Genomic DNA, 26,331 nt, shown 5'->3' with positions numbered 1-26,331 from the left:
ATAGCGTGCTTTTTCTCTCCACAATGAGACCTAAAGCAGCATCTCTGTAAATCAATAAAAAGTTTCACTGACACAATTGTACTTAAAATTGAAATGGCATTATTTACTACTGTTCCTTTCCAGGCAAAAATATGTTCTTACCATCCCTTGGGAATGCACTAAGTATTCAAGCAGCTACCAAAACAACAATTATGACAAATTATACTCTTTCTATAGTCACAAAAGTGTATCTTAACAAATGCACTATGACTTGTCTGCAGAAAATGTGAACCTTAGCAGGTACATGATATGCTGCTGAAAATGAAAATAACATAGAAACAAAAATGTAGAAAAATATTTTAATATGTTTTCATGTGAACATGAAAAGAATGCCACATATGTTTTAATACAGTTTGGATAATAAAATAATGATGATGATTATAATAAAGACGTGATTCTTCAAATGTGTAAAAAGTAAATAAATTGTATCAGAAATCCAATATCAAAAACAGTATGAGCAAACAAAATTAAGTTTTTCAGAAGGGATATTGATAAATACAGGTATTGTATATATCAAAAGCATAAAAACTGCATTATAATGATAAAATAATTCAAGTAAATGGTAACATAAATTTTGTTATGAATGAGGGGTGAGCTTTCTTAGAATTACTTCATCTGCTTTACTAAAAGAGCCACTGATCTCTCAGATTAGTTCACAAGATCCAAATCTTCAAACCTGCTAAAAGAAGTCCACGAGAAACTTGAACAAATCAGTCAGCTCCAGTAGTTACCTGAAAAAGTAATAAGTACACATTAAAGAGCTACTGTGGAATAGTGTTTGAACATTGGACTACAACTCTAGAGATCAGGTTTGAATCTCATTCAGCCATGGAAACGCTCTGGGTGATCTCACGTGAGTCAAACTCTGGACCCTTCTACACTGTCCTATATCCCAGAATCAAATCCCAGATTATCTGTTTATCCCAGATTTTATGGCAATGAAGACTCATATGATCCAGTTCAAAGCAGATACTCTGGGATCAGATTCTGGGATATAATGTAGATCCAACCTCTATCACTCTTACCCTGTTTCCCCGAAAATAAGACATCCCCGAAAAATAAGACCTAGTAGAAATTTTGCTGAATTGCTAAATATAAGACCTCCCCCAAAAGTAAGACCTAGCAAAGTTTTTGTTTCGAAGCATGCCCAGCGCCTGCCAAACAGAACACCAGAGCATGCAGAATTGGTAAATATACATACTAGTTGTACATGGAAATAATGGTAGTAACAAGAAATTCTTGATAGGATTCACAGTTTGTCTGGTTATGTTGGTTTGTGATGACAACTACTGTACAGTATATAATAAATGTTCATTTTTTGTTCAACAATAAATGTGAATTCTTCTTCATAGAAATATAAGACATCCCCTGAAAATAAGACCTAGAGCATCTTTGGGAGCAAAAATTAATATAAGACACTGTCTTATTTTCGGGGAAACACGGTAGAGGAAGGCAAAGGCTAACCCTTTCTGAACAAATACTGTCAATTAACCCAGTGATAGGGTCTCCACAAATCCGAATCAACTAGAAGACACACAACAGATGAATCAAACGTTTACCTTGTATTATTGGGAATATTTCTTTCCTTTGGGTCAGAATGCCCACTCTGTGTCAGGCAGAGTTATAAGGAATTTTGTTGATAAATTCTGAGTATCTCAATGAGTTTGATCTAGAGCAGGAATGGGCAAACTTCAGCCTTCCAGATGTTTTGGACTTCAATTTCCACAATTCTTAGCAGCCAGTAGGAGTTGAAGCCGGTGGGAGTTGAAGTCAAAAAACACCAAGGGCCGAAGTTTGCCCATGCCTGATCTAGAGCATCAAATGGCAAAAGGTGGGATCGAAATGGGCCACCTGTGTAATGGGGCATTTGTAGGGCCTTTTTCCTCCCTAGATCTTATTGCTCCGAAAAACTTATACCAAACATTGGATGGCAACTAGTGAAGGAACACACCCTGTAACAGAAATTGGCACCACTGTCATAAAGAGAAATACAAGTTGAGCATTTCGTATCCAAAAGGCTTACCAAAAAATTTTCATATTTTGGGAATATATTTTTTTCCAGATTTTGTGATATTTGAATGTATATGATGAGAAGTCTAGGACATAGGACACAGAATTAATTTATGTTTCACATAACCTTATACACATAACCCAAAGGTAATTTTATACAAAATATTTTCACTAAATTTGTGTATTGAACAAATGTTTGCATACACTGAACCAGATATTTGGCCAGCCCCTTTAAATGCAACACAAATGCACATGTGTAGCCGTATTCAAGCATGGCATTTCAGCAAAGGGGTCACTATCTCAACCACCCGTGAGGACAATTTTGGAGTGTTTTAAGATGTCAGAATTCTAGATAAGGGATACTCAAACACTGTTTTAAATTGTACTCTCAGCAAACAGCACAAAGAGTGGGAAACACTTGCTATGCTGTAATATGGATACACATTTGCATTTGTGTTGTATTTAAAGAGGCTGACAAATATCTGCAATGCAGCATCAGGTTTCAGGTAGTTCAGATCTTCATTTGTTCTCACACTGGTAACCATGGTTTCCAGGTTTGGACCAAATGGAGAAAAGAGCATTAATTAATGCTGGAAGCCTTCAACTGCAGTGTGCACGGGCGTGAAGCTTACATATTCCTTGGCGTGATCAAATGAGATAGTATTATATCTAAAATAGGCTACAATCTCACACATTGGTTGACATCACATTGATGCTGATGCTATCAACGTGTGGGATCGCTTGTCAAGAAGATCTGATACAGTCCTGTATTCACTTCATAGTCACATCTTATGTGGAGTTTCAGTTTCCGCAGGATTTGCATATCCTGTTGCCCTGCAGAAATGTTGAGTGATCCGTGAGCGGCTTTCAATGTGAAAGCTCTTGGTGACATCACCTGGAAGGTCCCTTTGAGTTAATTACCAGCATGAGTCACTTGCTTCTAAGGGCACCGGGTGCCCTTGTGCTGCAGTTGCAACATTTGTGGACATTTATTCGTGATGGCGCAAATATCAAAGTAAAGGTAAAGTGGGCGAAGACTTGGTGCTTTGAAGATTACAATCTGTAATATTACAAATTGCATCACCCGCCTTTATCTTAAAAGGCACCTCCGCATACCTGCAGCTGCTGTCTCATCAGGAAGGCAGAAGTGAGGCCTGGGCTTGCCATACACCTGCAAGTTCTCATTTTGCACTTAATGCTACTCACAAAGTACCAAAGGGAAGGGAGGGTGGAGGATTGCTCCCTTTATTGAAAAGCAACATGCTTTCACTTTGCAACTAGACTCAAGTCATTGTCACAGCACTTTGCAACTCTCCAGTCTCAAGTGTGAAGCATGACAAGCTGGGTAGGTGACATCGGTTTACCTTCTGGTACGGTAGGTGCTCAGTTCCTCTTGCAGGATGGACGCTCTTTTCTGCAGAAAGTTTACCTAAAAAAATACAATGATTGTGACAAAGCTGCTCCAGCTGTACAAGAGACCAGTGAACAGAAAGCGTAGTGGCTGTGGTTTCTTAGGAATCTATTCACCCAGTTATTATTTAAATTCAGTTTACGATCTCATTATCTGTACTTCTGATCTAGAGTTTGGCCTTGGTGCCTCTGATATTGTGCAAGGGAAGCAGCCAGAACATTAGCAAGATGGAATCACATTTTAATATAACTCTTGGGCAAAAAGAAACTTCAAGGGACTCAAGAATTTAGGAAGGGAGCAGGGCCTTATGTTTTCTACGATTTTATAATTTAATGGCACTATTAACACCAAAACATGACAAACAACAAATACAATGTGTTGTCGAAGGCTTTCATGGCCAGAATCGCAGGGTTGTCATGTGTTTTCCGGTCTATATGGCCATGTTCCAGAAGCATTCTCTTCTGACGTTTTGCCCACATCTATGGCAGGCATCCTCAGAGGTTGTGAGGTACCTCACAACTTCTGAGGATGCCTGCCACAGATGTGGGCAAAATGTCAGGAGAGAATGCTTCTGGAACATGGCCATACAGCCCAGAAAACACACAACAACCCAACAAATACAATATTTGCTTGAGATTTTCTGTTTGGAAATAAAAGAGGGATCGCAATGCTCTTATAAGGGAGCTACAATTGTAAACATACTTGATGCCATGCTAGGACATCACACAAAGAATACACTGAACGGCTGAGAAGGGAGGCAGAGGGACAGGCCAACATATTTTAAACATAAATAAAGCTTTGTTTGAGAAGTGAATGTTTCCTATTTGTTCATTGTTAATGCTGCTCGGTTGGTACTTTTTCCCCAGCCAAGCCCTCTCATTCCTCTGGAACAATTAATAACCCTGACAGGTGCAAAGATTCCACTGCTCTTTCTGTCTGATGTTTTTTGAAGCAGGAATTTCAACAATTTTCAAAGAAGAGGACACCTGTGCTTCAGAAGGGAGCCTTGAGTACTGAACAGTCTGTAGTTGGCTACTGTATTTCACTGCACAGGCAGCTGCCAGCTATGCTTTTCTACGTTAACACCCACTTTCAGAAGTCTGGAGTGACTTTTACTCCTTTGAAATGCTGTCTAAGCCCTGCAGGTGGAAATCAGATTTCATTAAAACACACACACACACACACACACACATAAACCCCAACCCCAAACATACTTCATTGGAAAGTGGATATTTTTTTCGGTTCTCACTGCCAGAATGTTTTCCACAAAGCATAATTATTAGAGAAGCCACACTTAATACCTAGAAATAGGTTTACTAAATGAATCCTCAAAGCTTATCTTCAGCTACTGTAATGACAATGTTGCCTTGAAAAAGACTGCCAACAGGAAATGTTTCTCACTCGCAACTGTACCAGGGGCAATGCCCATAAAACCATGGCTACCATAAACTAGAATTCATTTCTCATGGCAGTCTCAACATAAGAAATATTACTAAAGGAAACATCCCGTATACAACATTTCTCTACTGCAAGCAAATTGATGACAATTCTCTTTTTTGAAAAACTGTGTGTGTACTGTGGAAAAGTATGGACATAGACTGGAGGCCTTCCTCTTTTCCTGAGCCCACAAATCCAAACGTTTATGTGCCCAAAAGTAAATGCAGTCACAGGAGACTAATTAAAATAGTCTTATTTCAGGCTCACTAAATGTGGATCAGCCAAAAGTTAAGCTTTACAGGTTTCCCCTTAAAATTGCAACTCATTTAACAAATATACATTTACCCTCTTGGTATTAAAGGAATGTACAGTATTTCAGGTAGCTCCAAGGAGATTTAAAGTAGCTGCTAAAAGTTCCTAAACTGGAACATCGCATGGCTGGAATACTTTTTGTACAGTTATCAATGGATTAAAATTTACATGTTCTGGTGCCCTGTGAATTCTTGGATCTATATTCCATAATCTCTACATTTTGCCTGAAATTGCAAAAGCATGCAGATGCAATCAAACAGTGGGGGCCTCTTTCTTTGCTTCTTTGCTTGCTTGCTTGCTTGCTTGCTTGCTTGCTTGCTTGCTTGCTTGCTTGGTTGCTTTCTTTCTTTCTTTCTTTCTTTCTTTCTTTCTTTCTTTCTTTCTTTCTTTCTTTCTTTCTTTCTTTCTTTCTTTTCCTTCCTTCCTTCCTTCCTTCCTTCCTTCCTTCCTTCCTTCCTTCCTTCCTTCCTTCCTTCCTTCCTTCCTTCCTTCCTTCCTTCCTTCCTTCCTTCCTTCCTCAAACTAGTTTATTTTATCATATGCTTTTATTGATTCCCTCCTAATTATTTTGGCTGGAGAATCCAAAAGACTGGAATCTAGAGGGGCACCATTCTTTCTATGCAGAAAACTAAGTGTCTCTTCACAATTTAAAAACTATCCAAAGTCATGTACATATTGACAACGAATAAATGGCTGGAGAATAGCTGCCAGGACCTTACCTTTAGCCAATTTTATGTGAGTCTGGAATGAGCTAATTTTATCTTTATACTCATTATCACATTGCATCATGAAACACTCACAGAACCAACTTTGGGCAACTTCCAGTGAATCTACACCAGTGGTTCCCAATCTTTGGGCCTCCAGGTGTTTTGGACTTCAGCTCTCACAGTTCCTAACAGCTGGTAAGCTGGCTGGGATTTCTGGGAGTTGAAGTCCAAAACACCTGGAAGCCTAAAGGTTGAGAACCACTGATCTACACTATGGAATGGATGCAGTTTGATACCACTTTTAACTTCCATGGCTCAATCCTATGGAATCAGGGGATTTGTAGTTTGGTGAAGCATCAGCACTGTTTGACAGAGGAGGTTGCAGACTTGTAAAACTAAAACTCCCATAGTATTGAGGCATGGCAGTTTAAGTGGTGTTAAACTGTATTAATTCTGCAGTGTAGATGGCCCCTCTATTGCTCACACCAGCACACCATTAAGTCCACTGTGACCTCTTTGCATAATCAAGCCTTCTCATGGGCACTAGCATTCCAAGTGGGCTAATTTAAGATTGTACCTGAGATTTTAGTGAAAGAATTGTGTCTTCAAGTTCCTGTCTCAAAGACGTTGGCATCAGACCTTTAAGTTTGGTTTCATATTCTTGCCGGATAGAAGTTATCTGAAACCAAAGAAAGTAAACATTTTTATAGCAATGAAAAGATCAATGACTTAAGGTTATTTCGGCGCAGTCGTCGTTGACTTCCTCCAGTTTGCACTTTATACTGCAGGAACCCTTATCCAGGACAATGTGGGAAATGAGAAAATGGTTATGTTGTGCTGGAGATGAAATACAGTGTTCCCTTGCTACTTCACAGTTCACTTTTCGCTCCCTTGCTGTATCGCGGGTTTTCAAGAAATATTAATGTAACCTTTTATCACTGTATTTTTGCTGTTTCGTAGGTTTTTGCGGTGTGCAAATGGTTTTGGAAGGAGGAGAAGGGAGAAATAAAGGGAGAGGGGGAGGTAAGGGGAGGGTTGGAAATAAAAAAGGGTTATTTAGCTTCCATTCTTCTTCTTCTTTGCTGGTGTACTGTATATTGTAATTGCTAAAATAAAGTACAGACTGTATTGTAGTAAGTGGTCTGTGGTTTGCTCTCCTCCACACATAGAATAAATATAGTGTCCCTACTTCACGAATTTTCACTTATTGTGGGTGTTCTTGGAACATAATAAGTGAGGGAACACTGTACTCCTCTTTGCTCAGATAGTGCCTTTTAGATATTTTGGATTACAGCCTCCATTATTATTTGTGACTACTGGCCTTGCGGCTACGGTCATCTCCTACAACCCACCTTTCACTTTTCTTTCATTTATTTTGCCAGGTGTGCCCCACATACAGTCCCCCCCCCTCTTCTGATAGCAAAGACAGAGCAAAACCTTTTCTTTTGGCAAAATATCCTCTTCTGAGCATGGAGAAACCATGCAGAATATTTTTATGGTACTTGTTCTTCTGCTCCTGAATTTGGCTTTACATTTGCATTTCAGATATTTTGAGACTGTTTTCCAAATAACAGAACTAAAATAGCTAATGACCAAACTACAGCCAACACAGTGCTTTAAAGAAGTTTACTCAGGAGGAAATGCTTTTTAAACCCAATATGACACTTCCCCTGATGCTTCTTCATGATTATTTTCCAATTACATCATTGGAAGCAAAGCCAACTCATTTGGCCTACTATTTCCCCATTCTACAGCCCAACAATGGTTTGAAAGGATACATATACTTGAAGATAAGCCGAGTTTTTCAGCCCTTTTTATGAGCTGAAAAAGCCTCCCCCGGATTATAATCGGGTCAAGGTATAGCCAGCAGGGGAGCCTGGAGGCCGTTGCTTGCAATATATGACATATTTATCTCTCATCTTACCCTCCCTTATCAGTGTTTACTTTCCAAAGCCTCCATCCTCTTAACCAAGGGAATGTTTTGAAAAGGAAAATAAGCCTTTGCAAGTCAGGAAGAAGAATATATATATGCCCATTAATCTTATAAAAGCATTTCCCCCTGAAATATTTGTTAATCTCTGCTACAGATATATAGGCATTTCCCCCTGCAAGCCTTTGCAATCCCTATGTACCTTTATATTTGTATCTATCTATCTATCTATCTATCTATCTATCTATCTATCTATCTATCTACATTAATTTTGTATATGAATTTCCCCCTCATAGGTTTGCAAGTCTTTGTAAATCCTATACTGATATAATTATCTCTATATAGAGAGATGTCTAGATAGATATATATGAATATACATATATAGGGCTTGCAAATATTGCAGGAAGGAAATGCACATATATATAGAGAGGATTTGCCAATGTTTCATGGGGAAATGCATATGTGAAATTAGTATATATAATTATAGATCTGTATCTAGCTCGGCATTGTTTATGTAGGCATTGAATGTTTGCCAGTTACTATGTTGGAAATTGGCCTGAGTCCCCATGGGGAGATAGGGCAGGCTACAAATGCAGTTTTTATTATTATTATTATTATTATTATTATTATTATTATTTTATTGTATGACACAGCAAACAAGATAGACATGCTGGATTTTGTATCAAAAATCACAAGTCTAACACTTCCCAAGTGTCTAGGACTGTGTGATGTATTTTCGGATGATGCGTGCAGATCCCAGCAGGGTGGCCTTTTGCAGTTGGCAGATTGTGATTTTGTCAATCTCTATTGTTTCCAAATGCCGGCTGAGATCTTTTGGCACGGCACCCAATGTGCCCATCACCACCGGGACCACCTGCACTGGTTTCTGCCAGAGTCTTTGAAGTTCAATCTTGAGGTCCTGATAGCGGCTGAGTTTTTCCTGTTGTTTTTCGTCAATGCGACTGTCACCTGGGATGGCAACATCAATGATCCAAACCTTTTTCTTTTCCACAACTGTGATGTCTGGTGTGTTGTATTCCAGAACTTTGTCAGTCTGGATTCGGAAGTCCCACAGTATCTTTGTGTGCTCATTTTCCAAAAGTTTTGCAGGTTTGTGATCCCACCAGTTCTTTTCTGCTGGGAGGTGGTAGTTGAGGCATAAGTTCCAATGAATCATTTGTGTCACATAGTTGTGCCTCTGTTTGTAGTCTGTCTGTGCGATTTTCTTACAGCAGCTGAAGATATGATCAATGATTTCGTCAGTTTCCTTGCACAGTCTGCATTTTGGGTCATCAGCTGATTTTTCGATCTTGGTCTTAATTGCATTTGTTCTGATGGCTTGCTCCTGGGCTGCAAGGATCAGGCCTTCAGTCTCCTTCTTCAGGGTCCCATTCGTGAGCCAGAGCCAGGTCTTCTCCTTGTCAGCTTTTCCTTCAATTTTGTCAAGGAACTTTCCATGCAATGTTTTGTTGTGCCAGCTGTCAGCTCTAGTTTGTAGTGTGGTTTTCTTGTACTGGTTTTTTGTCTGCCGTGCTTTGAGGAGTTTCTGATTTTTTACTTCAATCAAAGCAGGTTCTTCACTTTGCTTTACATATTCTGCCAGGGCATGTTCTTCTTCTTATTGTTATTATTTGAAACACAACAAGATGAGTCCACAGCAGACACTCTGCTGGCTGTTGTATTGGATCACACGCCGGACACTTCCCAAGTGTCAAGGGCTGTGTGATATATCGGCGAATAATGCGTGCAGATCCCAGTTAGGTGACCTTCTGCAGCTGGCAGATGGTAATTTTGTCAGCGCCGATTGTGTTCAAGTGCAGGCCAAGGTCTTTAGGCACTGCACCCAGTGTGCCGATCACCACTGGGACCACCTTGACTGGCCTGTGCCACAGTCTTTGCAATTCGATCTTTAAATCCTCATATTGTGCCAGCTTCTTCTTCTTCTTCTTCTTCTTCTTATTATTATTATTATTATTATTATTATTATTATTATTATTAAGTTATTGTTAATACCATATTGTTTTTGTTGACCCTACTTTTCCACTTACAGAGCTAGTTTACTGTTTTTCTTTGAAATACGGTAAATATTCAAAAACCTTTAACCTACTGAAGTCTCAATATAATTTCATTGGGATCTATTTTCATTTTGAAATTGACCCGTAGCTGCTGCATTTCCCACCTTCAGCTTATACTCGAGTCAATAAGTTTCCCCGGTTTTTTGTGGTAAAATTAGGTGCCTCGACTTATATTAGGGTCGGCTTATACTTGAGTATATACGGTAAATGAAAACAAGTTCCCATTCTTGAGGACAATTATGTTTCCCTTATATATGAACTGAGGCCAAATGGGATGACACAAATATAGGATTTCTTCAGTGATCTCAAGTTCTTTCTAAATTTCTGTATTCCATGAGATCACAAACCAGTTCCAGCTCTATTCGGAAAAACCCTCTGGACATTTGAAAGAGCCTGTGGCCTTTCTGTAGGTTTAAGAGTGAATACTACAGAAATATACAACCTCTTGGGGAAGTGTTTCTGGGGAAAACAGTAGTTATATCCTTCAGGCTAAGACCTTCTCCTCTCTTGACAAATTCTGTGCTGCTGCATTGAACCAACTTACCTGTAGGAAAGACCGCCTTAGGAAAAGGAAAGCAAAGGTTTACCCTACTGGCCACAATCCTCAGGTCCTTCCATCTCCCTTGGTGTATTAGAGACCTGGGAGTGATCATTGCAGCATGCCCAATTCTTCACCGAGCTTAACTACCCAAAAAAGAAAAACTTTAAAGTAAAAGGTTGATATTTTTGAAAATCCTTTTATCCTCTCCTTTTATGAAGGCCTGATGAAAAAGAACATTTAGTTCAAAACCTCATTATCAAAATGTTTCTAGACTAGCTGACCATGCAGAACAAGTCTCTTTTTTCCAACTTCTGTGTGAGAAACATTTGTGCTAACGCTCTCACTGTCCTACTCTTTTGGAGTTTTAACAAGTTCTTGAACCGATCACTACAAAGCTTCTTAGCTCTATGGAGACTTCATTAATCAATATCTTGTCCACAAGTATGAGGTACATCAAAAGAGATAAGATTCCTACTGATTTCAATCATCTTTGTAAAGAGCTTTATAACAGCACTGAATGAAAAGTTTACTTATCACTGAAGTGAACACTTTCTAATTGCTTTTTAATTTTTTCTTCTTTTAATTTATCATTTCAACAGAGAAAGTACTTTGTGGACAGTGAGCCACAATGCAAGGCAAAGGTCTTTTCTCTTAAAATTTCCTAACACAGCGTTCAATTTTATACAGGCAAAACTGAGCTAGGGAACATCAATGCCTGTTCCCTAGACCAATACTTATACCTCTTAATTTTTTTTCATCATTTTAAAATGTATTTGTTATACAATGCTTTTGACACGAAATAAATAAACCTCTTAATTTCTTTCATATAGAAAAGGAGTGTTCCCTTATAGCAGGGGTCCTCAAACTTTTTAATCCGAGGGCCGGTCCACAATCCTTCAGACTGTTGAGGGGCCGGATTATCATTTGGAAAAAAAAATACAAACAAATTCCGATGCACACTGCACATGTCTTATTTGTAGTGCAAAAACAAGAACAATGAAAAAACAATACAATATTTAAAAATAAAAACAATTTTAACCCAACATACATTTATCAGGATTTCAATGGGAACTGTGCTCCTGCTTCTGGCCAATGAGATAGTCAAGTTAATTAGGATTGTTGTTGTTGTTGTCGTTGTGTGCCTTCAAGTCATTTCAGACTTTGGGCGAGCCTAAGTCTAAAACGTATTTATTTATTATTTATTTATTTACTGAATTTATTTACTACATTTGTATCACACTTTTCTCACTCCAAAGGGGACTCAGAGTGGCTTACAAATTATATGTACATACAATATATTATATTATTAGCATAGCACAATATTAGCATTATATATTACTATATTGAACTATACCACTATACTGTAATATTATTAGTAATATTATATGTAATATAGAATATATAATTAATATTATTATATGGTATTATTATTAGTGTTATATTGTATTACATTATAATATTATTATCAATATTATATTTATATACAATATATTATATTATAAAACTGAGGGCGGGGGCCAGGTAAATGACCTCGGAGGGCCGCATCCTTAGTTTGGGGACCCCTGCCTTATAGTCTAAAGCAGGGCTTTTAAAACATTTTCCACTTGTTACTCCTTTCCACTTGAGAAATTTTTACATGACCCTAAGTGTCTAGGTATATACAATAGGTATAAAACCAGACATTTGCTGACAATAAATCAGCATTTGCAAGCCTTGCTAAAAAGGCTGATTTTCCTTTTTATGAAGTACAGCTATAGTATCTTCTGCAGAGTCCATGGTAAACACTGCACAATGTTGCTAACAGATTCATGCAAATCTCTAAAACAGCCACTAGGTGGCAAAACTTTTACTGTTGACAATTTTTTCATGACTCAATATTGAGCTAAGGGGACTCCACTAGGAGCCGGGACCCACAATTTAAGTAGCAATGGTTTAAAGTAAAACTTTCTAAACTGTTTGTTGGGCACACATATCGGCAGCAATGTGTAGGCGTGTCGTACGAACGTTACATGAAACTTCTGAGTTTATGTGAAATAATACATAATAGCCTTTTAAAAATATTTTTTGTGTCAGAAGTGATTTGAAAAATTGCAAGTCGCTTCTGGTGTGAGAGAATTGGCTGTCTGCAAGGACGCTGCCCAAGGGACGCCCAGATGTTTTGATGTTTTTACCATCCTTGTGGGAGGCCTCTCTCATGTCCCCTCATGGAGCTGGAGCTGACAGAGGGAGCTCATCCGCACTCTCCCCGGGTGGGATTCGAACCTGGCAGCTTTCAGGTCAGCAACCCAACCCAGGTCATCAGTCCTGCCAGCACAAGGGTTTAACCCACTGCGCCACTGGGGACTCCTTGATATAAATGAAATATAAATATAGTATACTAGCTGTGCCTGGCCACGCGTTGCTGTGGTTAGGACTTTATTTTTCTTTTCTTTTTGTTGTATGAACGTAGAGGCATGGATGAGAGGTTGTGCTGTCAATTTTTGAGGTTGTGGGGCATTTAGTTTAGTTGTTTTGTCCGGTGCCGTGATTCCATTACCCTTTTATATATATAGATAGATAATATGAATATTAAAATATATAATTACAGTAGAGTCTCACTTATCCAACACCCTCTTATCCAACATTCTGGATTATCCAACGCATTTTTGTAGTCAATGTTTTCAATACATCGTGATATTTTGATGCTAATCGTAAATACAGTAATTACTACATAGCATTACTGTGTATTGAACTACTTTTTCTGTCAAATTTGTTGTATAACATGATGTTTTGGTGCTTAATTTGTAAAATCATAACCTAATTTGATGTTTAATAGGCGTTTCCTTAATCTCTCCTTATTATCCAACATATTCGCTTATCCAACATTCTGCCGGCCCGTTTACGTTGGATAAGCGAGACTCTACTGTATATATATTATATAATTATAATTATATATAAAAATGTAAATGAAAGGTTTTCATAAGAGATTGTGTCAATTTATGTGTCAGTATCTCTTAAATGGGGTTGGTTTAACCTATGATTCGTTAATAAAACCAAATTACTCTGTTGTGAAATGATGCATGCTTAAAAAGTATGTTCCCAACATGAAATGTTGGGAAATCTCTGGTCTAAAGGATGCTTTGTGATCCATCAAATAGGCATGGAGGGTGTATGCCTGAGAGTACATGTCCTATGAACACAACTCACTCCTTTGGATTGCAAAGTGAAGGAAAGCAAATGGCTTCTTTCACTTCAATTGAATAGCTATGTCTAGTGAATAAACACTTATGCCCTTTGCTACTATTATTTATTGCAGGATAGGAGTCACATGCATGAACAGCTTTTTGTTTCTACTCTTTTTGTGGGATGGGGAGGATTGTGGTTTCCCCTGTCTGCAAAGACTTCATCCAACCCAGCCTCTCTTTTTCATTGCCACCGGTTCTCAGTGAATCCACACAATAACAAATGGCACATTGTGTATAGTACATGCAACACAAGAGCTTCAAAAATCTTTATGTAGAGTCACAGAATGTTAAGGATCTAACACAATTTATAGGAAAAGGTTCAGGAGACACACATTACAAAATGCAAGCTAGTCAGAAAGAATTTTCTCACCTTCAAGAGAAGATGTGTGAAACATTTGGAATACCTGACAATAGGTACAACAGGGGCAACCTAGATTTGCAAACCGGAATATTCATCCCTATGGCTATTGAATAGGAAAACAGACTTTAGTAGATTTAGAACACATTCCTGTTGAAGAGACAGAAATGGATAAAACTGACAGACTAAACAAAATATTTGAGTATTACTGCGTTCCAAAGCAGAGTGGTACAGTAGAGCAGAAATGAATTTTGCAGTCTCCAAAGGGGCAAAACATTTTGTTTTAAAGTTGAGCCAAGCATGCTCAGCACAGACATTCTGAATAAAACACTATTTGGGATTCAGATATAACTTGAAACAGTAATTTCACAAGCACAACCAATTATTCATTTGTCTCAAATGATAACTTCAAGCATCTCTCTCTTTATGCATTCATGTATAAGAGCCACTGGTTTCTCCAAGATATATTGAAAGGCAGGAACACGCTTGGAGCACATCAAGTTTAGTCGAATCAACCTAAAATCTGACATAAGCCAAACCACAATGAATTTGGGAAGCAACATCCAATTATCTGAAAAATGTTCTGAAGGAAAAAGTTACACTTGATGCCTCATGCAGCACCTCTTTTAAACCTGCTCAAGAATGGCCTTGAAACAGCCACATCACATTTGCCTCTTTCCACCTCTGCTCATACTAAATAAATAGGATGGCTTGAGTCACAGTATTCACTGAATGAGTTCACAGTTGCAGCAGCTGTGTAGCTCTTTTGCCAGCTAGATGAAGAAACACTGAATACCGAATTGAACAGTAATTTGGCAATTTACTTCAAAGAGAAAAGGAAACTTTGGAAGTTTGTTAGCAGTTTGTTTGAGGTAGTCAAGGCATAACAAACAAAGTTTTAAACTAAAGCTTCTTTCTGCTTTTAGTCCCTTCCATTAAATGCATCCAGTTCCTGAACAACTATTATCAAATTTGTGAATACTGTTCACTAAACTCATTAGCAGAGTTTAGAGTTTATTCTTTACATTTCATTATTCCTCCAAAGCATGTCCTCACTCTTTATGGAGGTGATGTGGTCTTTGCCCAGATTGCTGACAGTGACTAGAATCAAATCAAACTTTTTTGGAAAAAACACCCAACAAAACCCGTTTTGTATAATCATCTTTGGACTTTAGACTGCCAAGAAAATGGTTGGCACTACATGTCCCTCCATGTGAAACGCTCATATATAGAAAGCTGGCATCCTGGAAAGGAATTTCTAATCTAGCCTTCCTTCTTATGTACCAGTGTTATGAAACAACACATTTCTAAAAAGTGTTTAGGTCAATTAAAATATACAACAAATATAAGACAATTAGCACAAAATGCCAACAAAGAAGTACCACTTGCAAGCTAATTTCTGCCAACACTCACATGCTCAACTCAAACTCCATTAGAAACTGTTCTTCTAAAAATTGATAGGAATTGTAAGAGGGGGGTGGAATGTAAATCTAGAGTCATCTGTGAAATCTAAGTGAAACTGTCCTTCATTTGACCTGCAGTCAATCAGCATCTTTAAGATACTCCAGTATTAATTTAACCAGGATTCATCATGTAGACCAAGTTTTTCCATCTCTGCAAGATTACCATCCTAGCAGATGCCATAAGGAGATAAACCAAGGACCTCATCCCATGAGCGCAGGAAAGTGGGGAAAAGAAGCGGTAACTGTCTTACTTTGTTCCCTACCATCGAGGTCCATCTTCTGGGATGGCCAGCCATCCCACGTCTTTTCCCCATCTTAAGACATTTGGATTCTGGGCTCCATTTCCATGCACTGTGGAAACATAGTCCCACTGAAGTGCTCTTACATCATGTGATGAAGTCCGTGGGACTTCGTTTCTAAAGCGCATGGAAACAGAGCCCGGAATGCATAGGATGAGGTCCCAAGTCTTGATAGAGTTGATCCTTGTTATTTCCCAAAGAAAAAAGTGTAAAAGAATGCCTATCCTTTCATGCAGCAGTATTTACTTCAGGCTAGAAACACTGTACCAAAAGTGAACAGAGAAGAACTTAAGTTAGATCATTGGTTCTGTCAGGATCACCATATAAGCCTGGAACTGGCTGCTTCGGTTCTCTGTCATAAAGAAGGGGGGTGGAGGGAAGGGAGGCTGGGTACCTCTGTTTTATGAGGGAATTAAAAATTGTAGTTTTTTTATCGTGTCAGGAGCAACTGGAGTTGCTTCTGGAGTGAGAGAATTGGCCGTCTGCAAGGACGTTGCTCAGGGGACACCTGGATGTTTTGATGTTTTACCATCCTTGTTGGAGGCTTCTCTCATGTCCCCGCATGGAGCTGGAGCTGATAGAGGGAGCTCATCCACACTCTCCCCAGGTGGGATTTGAACCTGGCAGCCTTCAGGTCAGCAACCCAACCTTCAAGTCACAAGGCTTTTATCCCCTAGGCCACTGGAGGCTCCTTAAAAAAATGGCAGTTAACAGACTGTGGGCACAGTATTTAGCCACTAGAGGGTGGATGGGAGTTGGGCTGTTATATTACAGGGTATTTGAGCGGTAAACCTTTAGAACTGTTACTTAGTGATTGTGGAAAGATGGAATAAATCATTTGCCTCCAGTGTATTGTTGTTGTGCGCTTGATTTCAACTCCAAGCACTCCCAATATGCTTTGAAATACTGGAGATCCTTCATGATCCTTTAGCATGTCCATAAGTGGACTAATCTGCATTTTTGGGAACCACATTACACCAAGTTATCCTATTATTTCCCCTAATTAGTCAATCCAAATTGGTTTGCTACTCAGGAAAAAAGCTTTATGAATGCCTTTTCTCCTGCTATTTCCTAAACTGGTGTAACTGGTAAAATGTACCATAATATCGCTATTTCAGTTTTGTGCTTGGCAATTTGTGGCTATGCTCTTGATTCGAGAAGAGCAACTCTAATGAAACCTGTTCACTAGAAATATGACCATATTTCCATCTTCCTACTCCACCATTCTTCAAAATCATACATTTAACCCATGATTCCAGTTTTCTAGCTCCATCTTGTCTGGAGATAAAATTCTTTTATCTTTACCATGCTTCTTTTTAGTGCTTCACTGGTTGAACATTCAAGGTTGGTCAAACTAGAATAAACCAGTTAATTTTTCATCAGTCAAGACAAGACCTAATTTCCAGTCTTGTTTGAGGTCTGATACGATTTGCTTCCGCAGCTCATGGACCAATTCATCTTACTGTTCCTTCCACTCTACTCTTACCAACTTTGGTGCTTTTTTAATTGCCTGATATCATTTTGACTGCTTCTTCTTCAGAGCTGTGAGCCTCAGCCATCAGCAAGTCTGTGTAAAGCATATATTTAAATCTTATTCTGAAGATAATTCAAACACATTCTTAATGCCTATACATTTTTAGTCATTGTTTGAGTCATAATATTTTAGAAGCATAGAAGTCTATAGAGAGTGGTTTAGGTGTGTTCTAAATTTAAACTGCTATCCCTGCTACAGGCAAACCACATAGCTGTAGAGCTTTTTGATGGCAGGGACTATCCACTCATACATTTATCACTTGTAAGTAGTGCAAAGTCCACAGGTGATATGAAAACTGTAACACATAGTTTTCTTGTTATTTGCCTTTGCTCACTTGGCAAAAATGTGCAAAAAGAAGATCATGTCTTAAATATGTAGCAAGGCTGAGATGGAAAAATCCATAGTGCAGTGCAACTTCATAAAATATTCCATGCTTAAAATGGGCTAAGCAGTTGTAAATTAGTCATTATTGATGTTCTCTTGTGAGTGCAAAAGGATAAACCACCAGATATTCACCAGAGTGCTAAACCTTATTATACACCTTATTGTTTGTGGCTTCTTTTAAACCTTAAAATACATTGAAGATCTATAAATGGCTTTAACTATTTATCACAATGGTGAGCCATATTTCTTGAAAATACGTGAAGAAAGATTAGGATTTACTAAGTAAAAGGAGGTTAGGAGGCAATTTAATACAAATGTTTCTTAAAACTTGAAAATTGGCATCGTTCCTAGAGTTATGTTCATCCTTATTAAACTCCATGCTAATTATGTTTAAGCTACAAAATATTTTGCATCTGCCAGTATGTTTTTCTATTTGGATGACTAGTCAACATGCTAAAGAATTATTTTGTACACAATGATTTATAATTACGATTTACAGCTTTGCCTTAAAATCCATACAATTTATGTCAAGAATGAACAAAAAATTAAGACCTACTTGAAGTACCAAGAAACATCTTCAATTAGGAAAGAAATCATGCCAAGTATAGTATTATGCATGATGCAATAGAAAACATAAATTCAAGAGAGAACCCAACAGACAATTTTAATTAAAACAGTAATAAGTAATGCAATCCATTTGTGTGCAAGTTAAAGAAAAATTAAATCACAGCAGCAGGCAAACTCATAATCTGAAACTGTCTATGCATATGAAATAACAGAAGAGATGATGTGAAGCACATAAGAGATTTTTTCTTCAGACTATTCACTATGGTATAATATATATTTACACTGTCATGCTGATTTTTGACCAAGGGTCAACCGTCAGAAATATAGCTGGGCTTCTGGATATCCCTGGTAAAATAAATTAGGGTCATATTGGAACAATAATTTCTGATTAAGGCTGCCATACTATGCATCTTTAATTAATCCACCAGTGAATATAATGGAATTGAGGAACGTATGAGATTTTGCTATTTTAATAAGGCAACGTCTGTTCTGGGGTGCGAGTCTAGTAGGCTTCCTCTACGACCCCCACCACCACCACCATAGAAGTTCTCAAGATGTTCCATATACATGGTCTCAAATGATTGTTTCAACAACACTGTAAAATATGTCCAGCTTCCTAAACCTTATTACCAAATTAAGTAGATCAATATTAATGTCATACATTGCAGGGAGAGCAGTGGATTTGAGTTCCTCCACTGAGTGTATGGCAGTGACAATAATTATGGCAGCAACAATAATAATCTATCATTTAATATTTTGAGTGGGTGGTTTCCCCAGCTGTGATCACTGAGTTCAATTAGAAACCATTTCTTTTGAATTGAACGTCTGGTCCTATAATGCCATATATATATGCTGGGAAGAGTTCTTCTTTAATCAAGGTTAGACTCTGTTTTTTGAGACACTCATATGTTCCATGGGAAAGCCGTGATTCAAGTTAAGCCTTGAACAATATTCATGGGCATTGCATCTGATCAATTGCTGGGTGTAGGGAGTGGAACCACTGTTATTATGCAATTATGAGATAATGATCAAGTGTGGTCAAAAACTATTTTATTAATGTGTGACTTTTTTTTCTTACATAGTCTTATATTGTGTGATATTTGAGCTTTTCCATAATAAGCCATCAGCTCATTCAAGGGGGAACATAAAATGAAACATATTTTTGAGTTCACTTAACATATGGTACACATTTTCTTGCATAGAAACAAAACACCAGAGCAACTAAACGCTTTCCTTTGCAGGCATTTACAAAGCAAATGCTACACTTAGTAACACTGATAACTTGGTATATATGATGTTGACTGGTAACTTCTGCTCAACCTAGAGTTAATAGACTAAACTGGCCTGCATACAAGAAGCTAAACAGGTAACCACATAAAAATGCATGCAAGACTCAGACAGAAGATACAGAGAAAGAACTAATTCCTAATGATTATTTTAAGGGAAGGTCTGCCAATCTAAAGAATCAAGTAGCAAGCTTGGTAGCGGTTTACAATGATGGTAATGGTAATGGAGGCAAATGATGGTAATGATGTGGTTATGTGCCTGCATGTTCTTGCATGTTAAAAACTCAATAGAAATAATACACAACATAGCAAACAAAAATGTGTGCAATACAACATAAAACTTTTCATTTTGCTTATATAAAATAGAGGTGGGGACTATGACCCTCCATACTGTTGAAGTACAATTTTCCTAATGTGCAAATGCTGCCCATATTGGCCAAGAACAGGGAGATCTAATGTCCAAAACCATCTAGAGGGTTATGGATTCCTCAACTTGATTTAAAGCTATGTTTTCTGGGATAAGAACACAAGCTGAGAATTCTTGATTTAGGCAAGGTTGATAGCAGGTAATTTTTTTTCCTGAAAATGTCAGCTACATCCAAAGAAATCGTATTATTTCAATGACTTGTATTCCTTTGTCTTGTCTTTCTAAAACCAGATCACCCACCTGAAAAATCCTCTGTCTGCAGCTAAGGAAATAAAGTTTTATATAATTCACAATTGTCAAAAGAAAAGAAGCCAAGGAAACCTTAGGCAGCAATCTGCTATAGCAGGAGCAGGAGCATTCTTGGGATTACATGACTTGGAGAGGAATAAAAGTCATCACTCAGCACCATGGCAGAGCTGTGGTCAGAAAACACTTGCTACTTGATGAGATTGCCAGTCTAAAAGATCTCTTCATTACTTTTAAGAATTCAACTGCCAAAGAAATTACCAAAAAACCTCCAGCTCCTTTTTCTAAAAGAAAACATCTCAGTGGACAATCTACAGGAACATTAACCCCAATAAAAAGAAATTATGAACAAGAGAGATTACTAACAATTTAACTTTGAACTTAATGACAGCTTCATTTGCATGAGCGACTTGTTTGTAATCATTGCAGCTTGATCTCCTGAACAGCATACTAAAAATCAAACTTTCTCAGCTGTCATCTTAGGGAAAAAAGGAAAATAGATGTAAATGTAGGACTGTGATTTTAAGATCCACAATCAGATCTTGGGGTAAATAAAAGGGGAAGAGGGTGAGGATAATAATGTTGGGATTTCTACTGAATGAAAGAAGTTCTATTTGTTTGCGACATTTCTGCAATAGGAAAAACAAAACAAGAGTCATAAAGCATGAAAAAGTTAAGGAGCATAGAGAGAAGACCTGCAGAAACTTCACTGTATCATCCGTGTCATTAAAATTTAAGTGATCGTCATGTCTTCCAATGCACCAGCAACACAGTTGACATTACTGGGATGGCATGAAGAGGAGGAATGGGCACAATGGTTGTTTTCTATAATAGAAACATAAACAAACAACTCATATATGCTACTTTAAAATGTATGCTATATGATTCTATTTCACTGTGTTGTATAGCTTCAAGTTGAATATTCAATGACATTTCAGTGCTATGCCAAATATTTAAAAAATCCAGCCTCCAAAGTTTCTTGTTGTTATTATGTGCCTTCAAGTAATTTCTGACTTAAGGTGACTCAATTCTAAGTTTTTATTGGCAAAATTGTTCAGAAAGGTTTTGCTATTGCTTTCCTCAAGTACACATATATAAATGTTAACAACTTGAAGGAACAATTTAGTATTTCTGATGAATGAACAGCTTTTATAGAAAGTCATGACATCCTAATTGTGTTGGCTCTTAAGATACCATAAAATGCTTTGAACCCATACTGCAGTTGTTTGGACAGCCTTGTTTATGGCCACTGTTAGTTGTCTGATTGTGGGAAAATGAGAGGAAGGAAGGCAATTTGGTGTTGATCTCCCACCATACCCAGAACCTCTGTGTAGGAAAGTAAATGTAGTGGTTCTTTTTCTAATGTCACAGATATAACATTTCATTTCCACTCAGACAACCATGCATATTTTACTTCAGAAATATTTTATCTTAAAATGTTAAAATATTAAAGGGATCCAACTTTATAGCAACTTTTGGTTGTTATCCTTTCACAACAATGCACTAATTTTATGCCTAACTTCAATTATAGTGGACATTTGGAACCAGAGTAAATTGTGTGAATCATTGGGACTTCTCAAATCAATAGTTATCTAAGATGCACTAATACAATTGATCTTTAGTGAGAGCTTGGTAAGTACCTTTTGGGTGTAAATTCAATTTTACAAGATACTACTAGACTAAATTCATTGAGTCACTGGGTTTTATTTAAGTGTGAATTTACCAGTAGCAATTGATTAGGACTATCTTGGATAAACATTTGGATTTACGCCAGAAATTAGAGCTTCCAGCACCCCGTAGCAAGCACAACCTCTTGCTAGGGAATTCTGGATTTTGTAATCCAAAAAAACAGATCATTCTCAACTCTGATATTAGTAAGAACAGAGGCTTAATTGAAGAAAAAATGACAAGCAATAAACATAAAGCTTAAATCATGGCTCAGAATACTAACCAATAAAAGTTATACACTCTTTTCTGGCTCAATTAAAATAGGATTGAAATAAAGCCTAGTAAATGCTTTAGGATCAAAGTATAATTTTTAAAAAGTGGCCAGTTGGAGAGTATATTATGTCCTAAACAGCTGCAAGAAACAAAGAATCCTGGCTTTCTCCCATCCCAGTGTTTAAAAAACCCTCAAAAACCAAAACGAACAAAAACTCAACAGAAAAATCCCCCCTGCAGAGATTCCAGACCTCATATGCAATTAATCTGGTTATTTAGATACATATTCATTTAGTCTATTAACAACAGGCTCTGCCCCAATATGTCAATGCTGTTATTGGTTGGAGTTATGATGAGCAGGCCATGGGCGGCTTGGATCAGATATTACAAATGTAAATACTATTAAGAGTAATGATATAATGATTGCTACCAGAAAGGGTGTCATATAGTGCCTCCCGGGATAGTTCCAAGTCTCCCCATTCCCATTGAGTCCTTCCAACTGCACCTTCCCTCAGTTCTACACATTCAAATATCTTTGTACTTTCTGATCCTTTGTACCCTCTGATCCAAGGGGAAGCTCCTCCTGCTAGCAATAAGAGAGTTAATCTCCATGTAGTATTGTGCTATGCCTCTCAACATCAGACGATGAGAACAAACAATAAGGAAATGCTTTTTGCACTTATTCCCGGCTTGAAAATTTCCCAAGGGTGTATGAGGCAAACATAGGGCCGGGATATGCAAAGAGACATGACTTTCCCATAGCTACACTTTCAGCATTAGGGAAACCCTTCGGCCTCAAACGTCAAGCAATATGCATTGTTCTCACATTTGTTGCAATTATACCCTGTTTATTTTACAGAAGGCAAGATAGTGACAGAGAAAGAGACATTACTTGCCCCAGGCCTGAGCCCCAAACATTGATTAATTTAATTCAGAAGTATTCATCTCCGTCCCATTTTCCATCTGATTTTTTTTCTTGTTTCTTGCCTAACCAATAACCAATATCCTGGTTCTTTCTCTATTTTGTGTTTTTTTTTGTGTGAGATTAATGCAGTTGCTATCTAATCTGCAGGAGTACGTACACCCAATTTTCAGCTTGCCACGTTGTTCTGCTTATTGATGATATGAAAGGCTCATGAGAACATACTAAGGAAAATTCTTCCTCATTCAGAAATGTCTAATTTTTGTTCAGTAGTGTTCCAGCCACAAAAAAGCCACTTAGCTAGAGTGTAAATAGTTTCAATGTGTTGTCGAAGGCTGTTGTTTCATGGCTGGAATCACAGGATTGTTGTATGTTTTCCGGGCTATATGGCCATATTCCAGAGCACTTGATGAACCAACCTGGACACAGTATATTATTTGAGAACTCAGAAATGCTGGACCACTCTTGCAACTTCCATGTCAGACTACACAGAGAAGACATTGAAATCCACAAGCATGTGGACAATTTCAGCAGAAAGGAGGAAACCATGAAAATGAATAAAATATGGAGAGCAATGGCCAACCTTGATAAAATAGTGAAGAGCAGAGACATCACACTGGCAACGAAGGTCCACATAGTCAAAGCAATGGTATTCCCCAAAGTAATCTATGGTTGTGAGAGCTGGACTATAAGGAAGGCTGAGCGAAGGAAGATAGATGCTTTTGAACTTTGGTGCGGGAGGAAAATCCTGAGAGTGCCTTGGACCGCAAGAAGAACCAACCAGTCCATCCTCCAGGAAATAATGCCCGGCTGCTCACTGGAGGGAAGGATATTAGAGGCAAAGATGAAGTATTTTGGCCACACAATGAGAAGACAGGAAACCTTGGAAAAGATCATGATGCTGGGGAAAATGGAAGGAAAAAGGAAGTGAGGCCGACCAAGGGCAAGATGGATGGATGGTATCCTTGAAGTGACTGGCATGAACTTGAAGGAACTGGGGGTGGTGACAGCCGACAGGGAGCTCTGGCGTGGACTGGTCCATGAGGTCACAAAGAGTCGGAAACGACTATGTTATTGAGCAGCATCAGCATGGCTACCAGTATTAAAAAACTCTAAAATTAGAACAGTAAATAAGGAACAACACTCTGAAAAGAGAGGAATATTCCAGACATGAATCAATCAGGGGCAGCTAATACTTCTGAACAAAAGATTCCTCCAGACAGGAAGAAGCCAGGAAATGAATCTGGCAAGGCCATTAATGCGAATCAAGATGATTAATTACAACATTCACACTGGCTTCCAACAGATAAGAGTTCCTTCTCCCAGCCTGGACCTTCCACAGATATATAAACCTTCCTTGCTTAGTTTTTTCCAATATACCTCACAACCTCTGAGGATGCCTGCCATAGATGTGGATGAAAGATCAGGAGAGAATGCTTCTGGCACATGGCCATACAGCCTGGAAAACACACAACAACCCTGTAAATAGTTTCATTTCTCTATCATATCCCTCCCCCCCCCCCCCCCACACACACACCCATTGCCTATGCTTGCTCACTGAAATGTCAATTGCAGGACTAGCATGTTTTTTCCAGCTTACATTATAAGTGTTCTGTCATTGATGTAGGAGAAAAATATATCTGCTTTTCCCAGGTACCTATTGAGTATCCTGTACTTTCAGGCTTCTGCTTTTTGCTAATGAACAGAACCTGTAGTGCAGATAGTTCCCACGTAGATCAACCCTGGAGATAAAGTGGCGGGACTGTCAGAAGTGGTTTGCTTCCTCTATTAATTAAACACCTACACAAGGATTTAAATGAGAATTAGGGATAAGAGAAGCAAGTTCCTGTTTTAGACTACCAGTGAATATGCCAGCTGTGTATCTTGTAGTCCCAAAAGGAACTTTTCCAAGTCTGTACGATGAGAAAGTCATCACTGTCTGGGCAGATTACCATATGAATCAAGGGATATCGAAAATCTACCCCTCTTCACCCTGCTCACTTACAATATCCAACTTTGTTGTCTCGCACATTTAATTTTCTCTTTATAGAAGTACACAGCCCTGGACCTCCAATTCCAAATTGTTAATAATCAATTGTATCCTTTGAGAAGAAAAAAAAGCCAGTTCTACCAATTATTTCTAGAACCATCTCAGTACTACAAAGTTATCTATTGTGCCATGTAAAATGAAACACTCTCTCTTTAGTTAGGGAGTTAGGGAGACTATAAATACTTGGAATCACAGGACATGCTGGAACACCGGCACAACCATATTCTTATCAAAAATCCACTCTCTCCCTTTAAACCAAGTTTACTTAGTGCTCTTTCAACTTTGTTTACCTGTCTTGTCTATCTTTCTTATTCCTCTTTCCATTTCCTCTTCCCAGCTGCTTAAATCATTTCAGCTATCTGTTCTTGTTCTGACAGCTATGTGCTCACCTTTGTACATTTCTGAGAAAGTACCTGACTACTAAGGTTAAGCTTCAATGTTAACCTCTTTATAACTACTGTCTGCTTCTCTAGCATTCTTAAATTGCTTCCAACACAACTTTCCACTTTATTGTCTTTTCAATTGGAAAAAAAAATAATTGAGAAGAAAGGTTCTGGCTAATGATCACAGTCCTCATTTCACTAATCTCTTATATTCCATTTTATACTATGACATCAAACATGTATACAAACTTGCTCAAACTCGACTACAAGTATTGATGTATTTTAATATGTATTTTGCAGAAATATGTTTTATTATGTGTATTTTATAGAATGCTTTTAGATGATTATGCATTTTTGTGATGTTGTAACCAATCTTGAGCCACGGGGAAAAGCAGGTGACAAATAACAACAACAACAACAACAACAACAACAACCCACTATGTTATATTAAGCTTCAGCACCTCATTTCTACCAAAAAGGTGGAGATATTAGTAACTGCTGACCTTAGGGGTGATTTAAAAATTACCGAAATAAAACACATACAGTAGAGTCTCACTTATCCAACATAAACGTGCCGGCAGAACATTGGATAAGCAAATATGTTGGATAATAAGGAGGGATTAAGGAATAGGCTATTAAACATCAAATTAGGTTATGATTTTACAAATTAAGCACCAAAACATCATGTTATACAACAAATTTGACAGAAAAAGTAGTTCAATATGAAATAATGCTATGTAGTAATTACAGCATTTACGAATTTAGCACCAAAATATCATGATTTA

General features: G+C 37.9%; 1 protein-coding gene across 6 annotated transcripts in view; it reads right to left on the bottom strand.

Moving 5' to 3' along the window:
* Positions 1–324: 324 nt before the first annotated feature.
* cep112 (centrosomal protein 112) overlaps positions 325–26,331 on the bottom strand; it is a 348,394-nt gene continuing 322,387 nt past the window's right edge. For 4 of the 6 annotated variants that reach the window (XM_062971149.1, XM_062971152.1, XM_062971151.1 and 1 more), the window contains 3 exons: positions 6,494–6,595; positions 3,414–3,478; positions 325–770 (listed from right to left, as the gene is read on the bottom strand). In XM_062971149.1, coding sequence (XP_062827219.1) covers positions 767–770; positions 3,414–3,478; positions 6,494–6,595 — 171 coding nt within the window. In that variant the 3' untranslated portion in view covers positions 325–766. Of the gene's footprint in view, positions 771–3,409; positions 3,479–6,493; positions 6,596–26,331 lie in introns of those variants that run through there. The other 2 variants (XM_008116693.3, XR_010003101.1) reach the window with 2 other exon arrangements.

The sequence above is a fragment of the Anolis carolinensis genome, chromosome 2 (assembly GCF_035594765.1).
Source record: "Anolis carolinensis isolate JA03-04 chromosome 2, rAnoCar3.1.pri, whole genome shotgun sequence".
NCBI lineage: Eukaryota > Metazoa > Chordata > Lepidosauria > Squamata > Dactyloidae > Anolis > Anolis carolinensis.
Note: the sequence above shows the minus strand (reverse complement) of the source record. Positions and strands in the feature narration are given on the sequence as shown.